Source organism: Rhincodon typus, chromosome 2, assembly GCF_021869965.1.
Source record: "Rhincodon typus isolate 14 chromosome 2, sRhiTyp1.1, whole genome shotgun sequence".
In the NCBI taxonomy this organism is placed as follows: Eukaryota; Metazoa; Chordata; class Chondrichthyes; order Orectolobiformes; family Rhincodontidae; genus Rhincodon; species Rhincodon typus.
The window spans coordinates 64728178-64742632 of record NC_063333.1 but is presented as its reverse complement, the minus strand read 5'-3'; the positions used below and the strand labels follow the sequence as shown (position 1 = coordinate 64742632).

Here is a 14455-nt window from a genome sequence, read left to right as displayed (position 1 = left end):
AGGGTCTAGGCCTGAAACGTCAGCCTTCCTGCTCCTCTGATGCTGCTTGGCCTGCTGTGTTCATCCAGCTCTACACCTTGTTATCTCAGAACTGTACACAGTACAGGTTCTTACGAGTCGAAGATGGCGGTGGCATATGGCTCCTATGTCAGAGCTCGTCTGCTCCAAACACTTGTTTTTGTTTTTTTCTTCCTGTTTTCATCTCTTTTTCTTAAAAGAACTGACTTACCTTGTCCTGAGCTTGGACAATATTGGCAGCAGTGAGAGCCCAGCGTGCAGACCTCATGTGGGCACAGGGTGGAGGAGTGTGAGCCTATACTTACTTTTCTGGAGCAAGCACTGGGCCTGGAATCAGCAGGTGCTACATTGCCAGATGTGACATTGGCGAGGTAGGCCTAGCACAAAAGATGGCACCTGAGGATCAGCGGCTTTGTTGTTGGTTGGGTCCTGCGCTAGTGGCGGCAAAGCGGTGACAGAAGGGCATCATGACAACATGAGAGACGCCACTCTGATGTTGGTTGGTCCAGCGAAGGCGACGATGGAGTATTGGCCCAGTGGCCAAGATGGCACCCGAGGATTGTCAACTTCAATGTTGGTTGGGTTCCGGTGTAGACGAAGCAGTGGAGGAGGGATGGTGGCGCAGGCATCACTGACAGTGATCAGCTGGCTCAGGACTGATAGACTCTCTTCAAGCTATATTTTTCTCTTTATTTCCTCCCTTATTCTTACATTATCCAAAATGGTGCCGTTTCATGGCAACAAATGAAAGCTTTTCATTATATTTAATTGTATTCTTACTGTAAAATGTGACAATAAAATCAATTCAGATTAGTACTCCAAAAGTGGCCTCACCAATGTCCTGTACAACGTCAACATGATGTCCCAACTCCTATACTCAAAGTTATTCAATATTTATTACAGCTCATGAGGTCACAAGATAAATATAGATAAAGCAAGACATTGAGCTTATCTTAATTTACCAATTCAAAAAAATGGATCATTCAATTCCCACGAAATTACTGTTTATTCCATGCATTGATCATTCTTTGTATTAAAAAACTTCCTTACACAAGTTCTAAATTCACCTTTCGCACTCACTACAGATCAGCAATTAAATTCAACTATCCCATCTACAGGCAATTTGTCTGGTTGTAACACTTCCCATACATTGTTATCTGGATTTCAAAGACATAATGAGTAGTCAAAATATTTATATTTTCATAAACCTTACCCAAAAATAGTGAGACAGTGCATTCCAGCACAGAAATAAATTTACTGGTAACAGGATTTACAAATCACAATATCATGAATTCAGAAGGGGGAGGATAAAACGGTCATTGATGGACGTCAACTTTCAATGGACAATGATTCTAGAGTTTTCTTTACCTCCAGTCAGTGTAATAGGCTCAGTCCAACATTATATTGGGGTTGACTAGCACAGTACAAAATATTTGATTCAATAGCAAAACAATTTTCTTCAACCATCAATTAAGGATGCAACATTCCTGAGAGTTACTATGTTCTATATCCCTGAATAGACTTATCTGTTCCAATAGTATTTTCCCCAAACACAGATGAGTATACAAAGAATAGGTATAAAAATTATAAAACTATTTCCTTTTTCTACTTGAAGTGCATGCAGGAAATTTGACAATATTTGGCTAAACAACTGTAATAGAAAAGTAGGGGATTATGAAATTAGTCATGGTCTCCTAAGCACACCAGCTGAATGACTTAAAGCAGTATAACTTTGAACATTTCTTTGAGGCCTTGATATCCAGGATAGGACACAATGTTTCCCCCTTTGGGGGAAATGAAAAATAGTGAATAAAATGTATCCTTATCCTTATCTGTTATTTCCCAAATCACTAAATAACTGCAACTAGTTTATTATTATCTAGTAAATAATAACTAAAGGTCATTCAGAAGCTGAAAGCAGGCGAGCAGACTCTTGATGATCTCCCAGAGGCATTCAGCTGTTAAGGTCCTCATCCAAATGTCTGAAGACCAGATGACCATTCTCAGAATCATGGAATCTTCGTTTTACGCCAACCAGGGGTAAGAGAACACAGCTGCTTATATCAGATAAGATCCAAGCTGAAGGAAAGCTTTTAAATAAGTACCTTGTGTACTCCAGCCAAATTTAAAATAATATGCTCGAGAATACTAGAATTTGATACGCTTGCAAAGGCAGGAAAAAAAAAATGTTTCTGCTTTTAGTGAAGATAATACAAAAGTAGGAGGATTCTGATGCTTCCTATCAAATCTAGGTCTATAATGAGGTCCTGCTTGCTCAACAAAAATGTTTTCCACTGAAGAATCAATTGTTACATGCCCTGTGAAAAGCTTGAGTAAAGAAACAAGGAGATGAAGCAAATCCTTACATCAAGAGAGCCCATTGCGTCTGCTGTTGAGGCAAAGCCTTGACCAACAGAAGAAAATTGCTCATTGCTTTCCTTTGGATTATCCATCAGTGTTTCAATCACATGGTATTGGAATACCTGTTGATAAAGAGTTACACCCAGTGGCAGGGAGCAAATTTGAGGTGCACAGCCTGACCCGGTAGCAGTGAATCAGACAGGCAATGCAAGCAGGTGCGCATAAAACATTGGTGCAATGGCCAATAAATCAAACCTAGTCACAAAACTTGCACGGATATTGGGAGTAAAAAGTTAGAAGACCATAGCGGTATGTTCTAGCATGCTGAGCATGGCCTGAGAATAGGGAAAGAGACCATTAGGGATCAGAAAACAAAGCAAATCGCTAACTTTTAAAAAAAATTTATATTGTATATGTTACTTATTATTAAGAAGTTAGAATCGGAGCTGTACAGCATTGAAACAGACCCTTTGGCCCAACTTGTCCATGCTGACTAGATATCCAAAATTAATCCAGTCCCATTTTCTAGCATTTGGCACATATCCGTCTAAACCCTTCCTATTCAAAAACCCATCCAGATGCTTTTTAAATGTTGTAATTGTACCAGCCTCCACCACTTCCTCTGGCAGCTCATTCCATACATATGGAAAAAGTTGCCCCTTAGGTCCCTTTTAAATCTTTCCCCTCTCACCTTAAACCTCTAGTTTTGGACTCCCCTACCCTGGGGAAAAAACCTGGTCTATATACCCTTTCCATGTCCCTCATGATTTTATAAACTTCTACAAGGTCACCCCTCAGCCTCCGACGCTCCAGGGAATTTAGCCCCAGCCCATCCAGCCTCTCCCAATTGCACAAGCCCTCCAGCCCTGGCAACATCCTTGTAAATCTTTTCTGAACCCTTTCAAGTTTCATAATATCCTTCCTATAGCAAGGAGATGAGAATTGCATGCAGTGTTCCAAAAGTGGCCTAACTAATTCCTGTGCAGCTGCAATATGACCTCCTAATGCCTATACTCAATGCACTGAGCAATAAAGGCAAGCATACCTAACGCCTTCTTCATTATCCTGGCCACCTGGGACTCCGCTTTCAAGGAACTACGAACCTGCACCCTAAGGTCTCTTTGTTCAGAAACACTCCAAGACCTTACCATTAAGTGTATAAGTCCTACCCTGATTTCCCTTTCCAAAATGCAGCACCTCACATTTATCTAAATTAAGCTCCATCTGCCACTCAATGTTTAAATTTGTTTGCAGGCCTGAAAACTCCCAGAGGGAGGGAATACTTGATTTCTGTTTAATAGCTATGATGTAATGAAGTCAACTGTTAGTATCAGCTGTTGGGTTGTTACACTCGAAATATCAAATAGCACCACACCTAAAGCAAGTGAAATTAGTGGTTACAGCCAGATTAATAGCTCTTTAGTTAGATGCTTTGGGAAGATGCAGGAATATAAATTATAGTTTGTCATGGCAAATGTGACTACTATCCTTGAGGATTTGGATTTCTCTCAAAACAGATGAGTATGCTAGTACTGTTACGAATGCAAATACATTCATATCAATCTCAAGAATTACAGAATTATTACTGCACAAAAGGAAGCATTTGGCCTGTCATGTCTGTGCTAGCTTTCTGAAAGAGCAAATCACTAACCTGCTTTTCACCCTTAAGTCTGCAATTGTTATGATTTTTAGTTCATGATACAGATACAACCACATATTAGAAATATACAAGGTCTCGGAAATTAAGTGTTATTCCATCAAAGACGAGTTTCTCGCACACTGCCCAACAAATATGTTTACAAGAGCTGGGCTTAGCAGAAATCTCATTAACAAGATCATCTATCCGAGCATCCACAGTGTTATTAAAACTGAACACAACTATGCAAGTTGCCACGTCTATAAGTTTAATGATATTGATTCATGTGATGGTGGCAGGTCCAGATCACCAAGACATCATGTTGCAGCCTAAATGTCTACGCATTGCTCGAGTGGTACTTTGGAAATTAGGTTAGCAGTATCAAACTTTTTGTGGAACAATTCAGAGCTAACAGAGTGTAAAAGGACATGACTTTCAGGTGCCTCGGCAGCTCATGCGTACATAGATGCAATGAGCTGTGAGGATGAACTTTACCATTAACCAGCAGCAACCAGAGCCATTACTCATGTATGAATTCAGCAAACAATTTTTCAGGTTGCTTTCATGCAAGGCTGTCTGATCATACTGGGTGACAGGTAATGGATATAAATTTGGTGGAAGTGTTTTAGCAATGCAATCAACATCACCAATAAACAGGTAATAAACTCTGTGTTCTCTCTGAAAGCATGGAGTGTCATTTCTGGTACATTTTCATCGCACAACAAATGGGAAGAGGTATTGCTGACTTTGAATTGCTCTACCACTCCACTATCCTGTCAAAAGCCAGTGACCACTGAAAATATGGCAGTGTGCCTGCCTGATGTAGTGCATATATACTGTGGGAGTTTGAACTATTAGGCCCATTTCCCCACACAACATGAATATCTGGCTGTATTGAGCAGTCTTAAGGCCAACTTGGACATACATATCAGTAAACCTGACAAAGGAGCCAGAATAGGCATCCTCAACCAGCATAACTAGGTCAATAAAATGGACACCATTCTTCATTATCTTTGCTGGTCTTGCGCAAGGTGATATATACGATAGGGTTCACTGCATCCACATACGTACAGACTTCCCAAGACATAGAAGTGATATCCCTTTATTCCCTACCTTATCTATAAGTAGTACTGTACAACATAGACTGGCCAAATGATTGGGTGAATTACTGCAACCAGTTATGAGCAGCTTTTCCACATACATGGCAAAGGATTCTTTCATGTTTACAAAGACCATAATAAGATGTGCATATTGATAATAATAGTGCCCACATATACATATGGCACGGTTAGGCTATTCATCAGTCTGTCACTCAAGGAGGCCATAGACATTTTCACTACAGCATTACACCATAATGGTCCAGACCTGCCACCATTATGTGGAGCAATTTGCATTAAAATTTTGAATTCACCAACTCCCATAGTTGAGTTTCGTTTTAAAAATACCATGCATGTCCAAATGGATGGTGTTTCTATGTGATCCCAGCCAAGGTCAGCTTTCACAAATATTTTTGGTAGGTTATATGAGAAGCATGCCTTCGAAGGAACGACAAAACCTCCCAAACCTTGCATATTTTTAATATTTGTTCTGTTTGAATTGATGGCTGCAGGTAAGGATTTCTTTATATGTCTTAATGGGCTCTGTCCTGTGCTTAAATTCACCTTTGAAATGGTGCTTTCAAGTAAGCTTCTTATAATTAATGCCCTAGTTGAGAAACGAGCTAGGGGTTCGCCACTACTGTCTACTACAAAACCATCTTCACTGGTTAAGATATGTGTTGGGATTCCTGTAGTTCCATGGGCTGCAAGATTGGGCTCATCAGCTGTTTCAACTCAACAAAGTAAGTGACAGCCCGTCTCTGACCCAGTTTACAGGGTAACATCTTCAGCAATCTGTCAACCTGCCTAGTTTAAACTGTAAACAAAGCTTGACAGTTAAGTATCAGGTATCATTAACTGGTGCATTCTCCAGGGCTATACTTCCATAGAGTCCATTTGCCAATCAGCACTGTCCTCTCATAGGATATAATGTTCTTTTCCCGTTATTTTGGCATTTCTTGCAAATTCTCCTTATTGAGATTGAGTAGATTGGAACTATACTCATCGGAATTTAGAGGAATGAGGGAGGGATCTTATAGTAACAAAATTATGAAGGGAATAGATAAGATAGAAGCAGGGAGGTTGTTTCGACTGGTGGGTGAAACTAGAACTACGGGGCATAGCCTCAAAATAAGGGGGAGCAGATTTTGGACTGAGTTGAGGAGGAACCACTTCACCCAAATGACTGTGAATCTGTGGAATTCCCTGCCCAGTGAAGCAGTTCAGGCTACCTCATTGAATGCTTTTAAGGCAAAGATAGATAGATTTTTGAACAGTAAAGGAATTAAGGGTTATGGTGAGCAGGTGAGTAAGTGGGGCTGAGCCCATGAAAAGATCAGCTATGATCTTATTGAATGATGGAACAGGCTCGACAGGCCAGATGGCCCACTGCTGTTCCTATTTCTTACGTTCTTATGAGTGGAAAAAAAAGCATTGACAAGATTTTCTGAAGATGGGTCCCGACCCAAAATGTCACCTTCCCTGCTCCTCTGATTCTGCCTGGCCAGCTGTGCTCTTCCAGCTCCACACTGTTATCTCTGACTCCACCATCGGCAGTTCTTACTATCGCTGAGTGAGCATTGAGAAGATGTCGTTTCTTTCAGCAATACATTTTCAAAAGTTTCTCCAACTCCATGGAGGTGAGAGTCAACGCATTTCAGAGGGAAAAATAAGGCAAGAGAACAATATATAATAGTGAGGTTTAGGGTCAAGGAAATATGTGGGATTCTTTTCCTTAACAATTGAGATTTTGAAACAGAAGAACCAATGGAAAGTTAAAGACTTGAAACTTTAACTGTGCTTGTTTTATGTCAGATTTCTAGCTCTGAAGATTTTTGCTTTCGAATTGGTTTACTCTAGAACCAAATAAAACACTATTCTGACAACTAGTGTCTGGTCACCACAATGTGCAAAGGATGTGAATATAATAGAGGGAGTATAGAGGAGATTTATTAAGGTGTTGCTAAGAATGGATTTTTTTATGTAGGTACGAGGAAAGATTGGATAATTTTTGTTGAATCAAAAGAAAGTTGAGGGGATTAATGGAACTATAAAATTATGAGGGTCTTCGGTAGAATGGGTAGCAAGGACCAAATTTCCTTTAGCAGAGACAGCGCAACACCAAATGGGAATATATTTCAAGTATTTTTCAAAGGGATTAGAGTGCAATCGTTGAGAAAACTTTTCATCGAGGCTGCACCAACAGGGTTGGAACTCACTGCCTGTGAAAAGGCTGGCAGAGGCAGAAATCCTCATTACATTTAAAAATTACTTGGACATGCCCGTGAAGTGATATAACCTACTGGGCTGTAGACCAAGGACGAGAAAGTGGGATTAGATTGTATCAAAGAGCCCGGGCATAAGGACGCTGCTTCAGTTAAGGCTCTGGTCAATGTTAGCCTTCAGGCTGTCAAAGGTGCAATGAGTTAAATCTCTAACATGTTGGATAATCCAATAAATCATGCATGCTTCACTGCAGGCCACTACTGATCAATTCACCTGTTTGTTCAATAATGCAAACTGGAAGGGAGAGGCTCTTGTGGCACAGTGATAGTGTTTTTACCTCCGAATAAGTACATTGGGTTCAAGTCCCACCTGCTCTAGTAGTGTGTAATAGCAGAGATAGTAGGAACTGCCGATGCTGGAGTCCGAGATAACAAGGTGTGGAGCTGGATGAACACAGCAGGCTAGGCAGCAGAGAAGCCAGAAAGCTGGACCCTTCTTCAGAGATGGGGGAGGGGAAGGCGGCTCTGAAATAAATACAGAGAGGGGGAGGCGGTGATAGAAGGTGGATAGTGGAGCAGATAGGTGGAGAAAAGACGGACAGGTCAAGGAGGCAAGGATGAAGCTAGTAAAGGTGAGTGCAGGTAGGGAGTTGGTCAGTGAGGAGGGAGGGGCGGGTAGGTGGGAGGGCAGATGGACAGGTCAAGGAGGCAGGGATGAAGCTGCTGGGGAGTGCAGGTAGGAAGTGGGGGTGGGGGTTGGTCAGTGAGATGGGAGGAGGAGATAGGTAGGAGAGAAGACAGACAGGTCAAGGAGGCAGGGACTGGTCTTGGGATGACATTTTGAAGCTCGTAAATTCCACATTGAGACCATTGGGTTGTTGGGTTCCAAGGTGGAATAGGAGGTGCTGTTCCTCCAGTTTCCAGGTGGCATCGTTGTGACACGGGAGGCGGCCCAGGATGGACATGTCACCCAGGGAGTGGGAGGGGGAGTTGAAGTGATTTGTGACTGGGAGGTGCAGTCGTTTGTCGCGAACCGAGCGTAGATGCTCCACAAAGCGGTCTCCGAGCCTTCATTGATGTCTTCATTTCTTCCCCTGGGCTTTTTGGACTTGTGGAATTTATTGTGTGGGAAGACATTAGCACTCAGTTCTGTGGAAATAAAAGCCCTGCAAGTGGCTCTAAATTTTCACCATCTAGCTTCCCCCGCAAACACATCTCGGAATACTCCCTTAATGGAAATTGTTGGTGGGGACTGGGCTGGATTCAAATGGACACGTGCCAATCGGGGTCTTCAGCAGCTACTGAAAGGGAAGCTTCCATTAAAATTGGGTGAGGAAATCCAGGTACTGTTCCTCTTGGAACTTCAACATCCAAGCCGGAGCAAAACAAAACCAACCATTCAGATATTCTGCTAGAATGTTGCTGACCTGAAATATTAACTCTGTTTTTCTCTGTCTTTCCACAGATGCAGTCTTCACCCAATGAGTATTTCTGGCATCTTAGCTTTTATTTTGTTCAGGAATGATTCCGAGAGGAACTTCTTCACATTAATGGTAGTGAATATTCTGAACTCTCCTCTGCAAGAATCTGTTCATGCTAATCAATTAAAACTTCAAGAAGGAGAAATATGTGTGTGTGTGTGTGTGTGTGTGTGTGTGTGTGTGTGTGTGTGTGTGTGTGTGTGTGTGTGTGTGTGTGTGTGTGTGTGTGTGTGTGTGTGTGTGTGTGTGTGTGTTAAGCAAAGGTATTCTTTATGAAATGAAAATGAGGGAGCTGTTTGAGAAACAGATCTGTCATTTAATTCAACTGAGGAAAAGACTGAATGGCCTTCTCTTGCTTCTGTGGTCTCTCTCATATACCGCAACAATCAGCGGCACTTTCTTAGTTGTTGGCACTAACTATTATGGCTCTGATGTTCTGCCATATCATGAGCGGTACGTACAAAACACCACAACATTTTGCAAATGGGTTGACTTTGTTTACATTTGCTTATTTCATGGGAGGTGGCTATCACTGGCAAGGTCAACACTGGTTACCCATGTCTTGTGAATCATCCCTCCATAAATTTTTATGACAATTGATGATTGTTTCATGGATATTACTACCATGATTAGCTTTCAATTCTAGATTATTTTTCTAACTAATTGAATTTAAATGCTACAAACAATCATGGTTGGAACCGAACCTCTACAACTTGTCTTAGCCTCTGGATTATTACTCCAGTAATGTTACCATTAAATACTTTCTAAATCAACATATTCAGAGATGTTACTGCACATTTTTAGAGCAGGCAGGACTTGAACCTGGGCTTCCTGGCTCAGAAGGGACACTACCACTGCCCACAATATCCCTCAAAAAGGTACCTTCAGTCTGTGGTTGCCTGGTTTGCTGACTATTCAGAGAATTCTACAACACTGAAGAGGTTATAGTTTTTTTGAAAATCAACATTTCAGATCCACTGGAGCAGATGGGACTTGAACCCAGGCTCAGAAGTAGGGACACTAACACTATGCTGCAAAAGTCCTTGCCATGAGCACTGTATCACAATCTTCTATTCCCACTAGCTGGTGCAATTAATTCAGTCCTGAAACATTGCACTTGAACACATACACACCAATTTATCAACACGATGTGGCAAATGTGGCTAGGAGTATAGTAATCAGCTGATCTCAACTTTCCTGAATTTGACCTTCTTTGAAAAGAGAATAACATTGCACAATTATGGCTGCACACATCCTCTACCTTTATTATGCAAAATGCATTAAAAATTTATGTTCAGCTACATTCTGTTCATAGGTTCCCATTACCAAGTATGCTTTATTATGAGGGCCTTGTAACTCAGTGGTAGTGTCCCTACCTCTTTACAAGGGAGGACCAAGTTCAGGTCCTTCCTGCCCTACAGGTGTATCATTCCAGGATGATTAAAAATAATTCACAACTTCATAGCTTTACCCACAGAAAGACAATTCATAAAGTGGTTGAGCATATGACAATAGCAATAGAGCACAGCATATTGGATTCTGTGACATCATGCCATTACGAAGTATGTAAACTGAACTAAGATAACACCAGTCCTAGACAATGACATCTTTTGGTAAAGAGGTGCAAGACAAGGCAGTGTTGGTAAAGTAGCAAGGCTGAAGGTGATTCCAATTTGGTGGCTGCATATTATTATGATATTTGCACAGTGTATTTTCTACAAAATTAATGAATTTGCCATGTAAATTTTACGATGACAATGGGTGTTGTGAATTGAGGCAGCAGAATAGGAATACTCATGATCAATACACACGTTAAGATTACATACTAATATAAACGGAATATGTCAAAGGCTTGCTTGTCATTCTCTGCATGTCACAAATTTAACATGGCTTAGTCAAGATCAGGCATTTAAGTTTTCACTCAGTTACAATATTCTAAGAGTAAATCAACAGACCCAGCAGTTACAAATATAAAGCATATCAACTTACATTAACTTTGAAGCTCTGCAAATTTCCATCAAGGAACTGGACATTACAGATGATCTCTGACCGATGCTTGTCTCTTGGTATTTCAAAAGCACGTGTGTGGTTTGTTCTCCCACCCAGCACACGAAATCGTGATGTCATCACTATCCTTCCAACACCTAAATAAAAATATTAAGATTAAAGCCAAAGGTGCAAATGAAATAAATTCGAATCAAGTTATCAATGCTGAATTAACTTCCTTTAGATCATAATTTCATTTGTACTGAATAGACATCAGATATCTGAAGCTATGCAATCAATAATACTATCCCATTGAACGTATAAATGAACGCTGAGCTGTTAAATGCTGTTTTGCCTAACCTTTGAAGGTATTTAGTAATTGTAGCACAGCCAATGCAAATTATGATAATTGATAGATACATACATACACACACACACACACACACACACACCCCAACTTCTTGTAATAGCGTGTTAGGGAAGTCAATATGTAGTTTTCAGGTTGGGTTGGGGGTGGGGGTGGGGGTGGAATGTTTGGGAAGGAGAATCATTGAATCAAGGCACATAGATATCATTTGGGCTAACAGCGCATTAATGGTAAATGTCACTAGGCTAGAAATCCAAGGGCCTAGGCAAATGCTTCGGGAACATGGGTACAATTCTCACCTTGGCAGCTGATGGAATTTAAATTTAAACTAACAAAAGTCTGATGTTGAAAGCTAGTTCCAGTAGTTACCACTATCAAATATCATTTATTATTTTAAGTACTTATCTGATCCACAAATTAGGGAAGGAAATCGGTCATCCTTACCTGGTCTCACCAACATATGACTCTAGATCCACAGCAACATGGTTGAACTACAACACCCGTACCCAACTGGCAATACAGAAAGCCAGCCAGATATGCTCTGTCCATAAAAAGCATTACAAATCCTATCTGGCCAATTGCTGTCCCAACAGTCTACACTCAATCATCAGCAGAGTGATAGAATGGGTCCTGAACAGTGCTATAAAACACTACTAACTTAGTAATAGCTTGCTCACTGATGCACAGGTTGGATTCTGCCAGGCCACCCTGCTCCTAACCTCATTACAGCTTTGGTCTAACCATGAGCAAAAGAGCTGAATTCCAGAGGTGAAGTGAGAGTGACAGCCTTTGACTCAAGGCAGCATTTGACCAAGTATAACTTTAAGGAGCCTTAGCAAAACTGGAATCAATGAGAATTGGAAGAAACTCTTGACTGGTTGGAATCATATCCAGCATAAAAGACGATGGTTGTAGTTCCTGGAGGTCAGTCACTTCAGCTCTAGGACATCTCTGCAGGGTAGCTCAGCACAGTTTCCTAGGCCCAACAATCTTCAGCTGCTTCATTGACCTTATGATGGATGCAAGGTTGTTAAAGGGGAGATATTTGCTGAGGAGTGCATAATGTTCAGCACCATTCGAGATACTTCAGACACTGAAGCAGTCCATTTCAAATGCAGAATGACCTGGGCAAATGTGCAAGCTTTGGTTGACAAGTGGCAAGTAACATTTGCATCACACAAGTACCAGGCAATGATCTTCTCCAATTAGAGACAATTTAAGTAGCTTGACATTCAACAGCATTATCATTGCTGAATCTCCCACCATCAACATTATGGGATTACCTCTGACTCTAGATGATGCAAATGGTGGCCAGAAGAGCAGGAATTTGGCAGTGAGCAACAAGACATAAGTTAGACGAATGATGAAGTACTCTCTGTTCGTTTGGATGAGAGCAGTTCCAATAATGTTCTAGAAGCTCAACACTACCCAGGCCAGAGTAGTCTGCTTGTTTAGCAGACCAAGCATGACCTCAATCATTTACACCTTCCACCACCGGCATACAGTAGCAGATGTGTGTATTGTATACAAATGCACTACAGCAACTCAACAAGACTCCTTTATCTTCACCTTCTAAACTCAATACTGGAAGCACCTTGAAGGACAAGGGCAGCAGATGCATGGGAACATGAACACCTGCAAATTCCTCTCCAAGCCAAACCATTCTGTCTTAGAACTGCATGTGCATTTCTCATGGTCATTGTATAGGAACCTTAAAACTATCTTCCTAACACCACTTTAGATTTTATTACACTACTTGAATCCAACAGCTCAAAGGTTGTTCACTCCTACCATCTCAAGGACACTTTCAAGGGCAATTAGGAGTACACAACAAATGCTGGCCATGCTCGTGATGCAAATGTTCTATGATGAAATTAAAAAATTCTTAATTGTCTTCTAAAATGGCCTACTAAGCCACTTAGCTTAAAGGTAATTAGGGATGAACAATTGCTGACCTTGCTAACGATGTCCTAATCCCAAAAGGAATAATGTCTTTAAAAAAATTTTTAAATCATTCTATCATCAAAAATCTCTGTTGGTCTTGACTCTGTAGTATATAAGGGGTATTATCGCTAGACTATTAACCCAGAAACTAATGTTCTAGGAACTTGGGTTTGAATCTACCATGGCAGATGGTGGAATTTGTATTGGAATTAAGAATCTGATGACCATGAAACCATGGTTTTTCTGACAATTGACAATCTGGTTCACTAACGCCTTTCAGGGAAGGAAATCTGCCATTCTCACCTGGTCTGACCTACATGCAACTCCAGACCCTCAGCAATGTGGTTGATTCTCAACTGTCCTCTAGTCATTTGGGATGGGCAATGAATGCTGGCCTAGCCAGCAACACCCTCATCTTGTGAGTGAACGAAACAAAAATCAAGAAAACTTGTGTTTAGAAATATAGAGACCATATAATGCAAAGGAATAATTGAAAGAGGGAACACTGGGCTACAGAAACAAAGACAGCATGCTCTCTCAAATTGGATATCAGGTTTCCTGCATTACAATATTCACCCCCACCACAGGCCAGGCAAGGAGGCAAGTCCTGAATCCATCCCAGGATCTTCATCCCAGTCTGATTCACATTAGCAGTCCAATGAATACAAGTTGCTTGTAAAAAGTGTATGCTGTTAGAGCATGTTATAGTCTGGAGCCAAGAAGCAGAGGCTCCAAGTTCTTTCCATCAACTGGTTGACTAGGACTTGCTCCTGCTCTTAGTGCCTGACATTGACATGTACTTGAAGGACCTACATGTTGACATTCAACCTGTCTGACTGCATTGTCAACACATTTTTGTTGGATATCAATTTCCAGCGTGGGATTTGAACCTGGTGTTTCTGGTTCAGAGACAGGAATGCTACCTGCTGTTTGACAAGAGCTCCTCAAAACAAAGACAACTTGAAAATATTTTATTGAATATAAAATGCGTTGGAACATCCTAGATCATGGAAAGCACAAAGTAAATAGTAATCTTTTTATCCCCCAGTACTCCATTCACATAATTCTAATTAGACATTTCACATTACAGTCAAAGCAGATACCCAAAATTTTGTTACTTAATGCTGTTTTTGACAGTGAAGTTGCTTCCTAATTCACAGCTGCTAACATTTATGAACAACAACCACAGAAACACCTGCAATGAAATAACCAGAGACCAAAGTCTAGCATCGTTTTTGAAGATAATTCCATCTACAGAAATGAAGCCAAGATTTTAGCTGCAAAAGAGTATAACAGTGCATGAGGAACTGGGCCAATGCTCTGGAGGTATACAGTAGAGA

General features: G+C 40.9%; 1 protein-coding gene across 3 annotated transcripts in view; it reads right to left on the bottom strand.

The window, feature by feature from the left end:
- LOC109916905 (tyrosine-protein phosphatase non-receptor type 3-like) overlaps positions 1-14455 on the bottom strand; it is a 225860-nt gene that overhangs the window by 165595 nt on the left and 45810 nt on the right. For all 3 annotated transcript variants that reach the window (XM_048614858.1, XM_048614873.1, XM_048614879.1), the window contains exon 2: positions 10808-10962. In XM_048614858.1, coding sequence (XP_048470815.1) covers positions 10808-10945 — 138 coding nt within the window. In that variant the 5' untranslated portion in view covers positions 10946-10962. The remainder of the gene's footprint in view (positions 1-10807; positions 10963-14455) is intronic.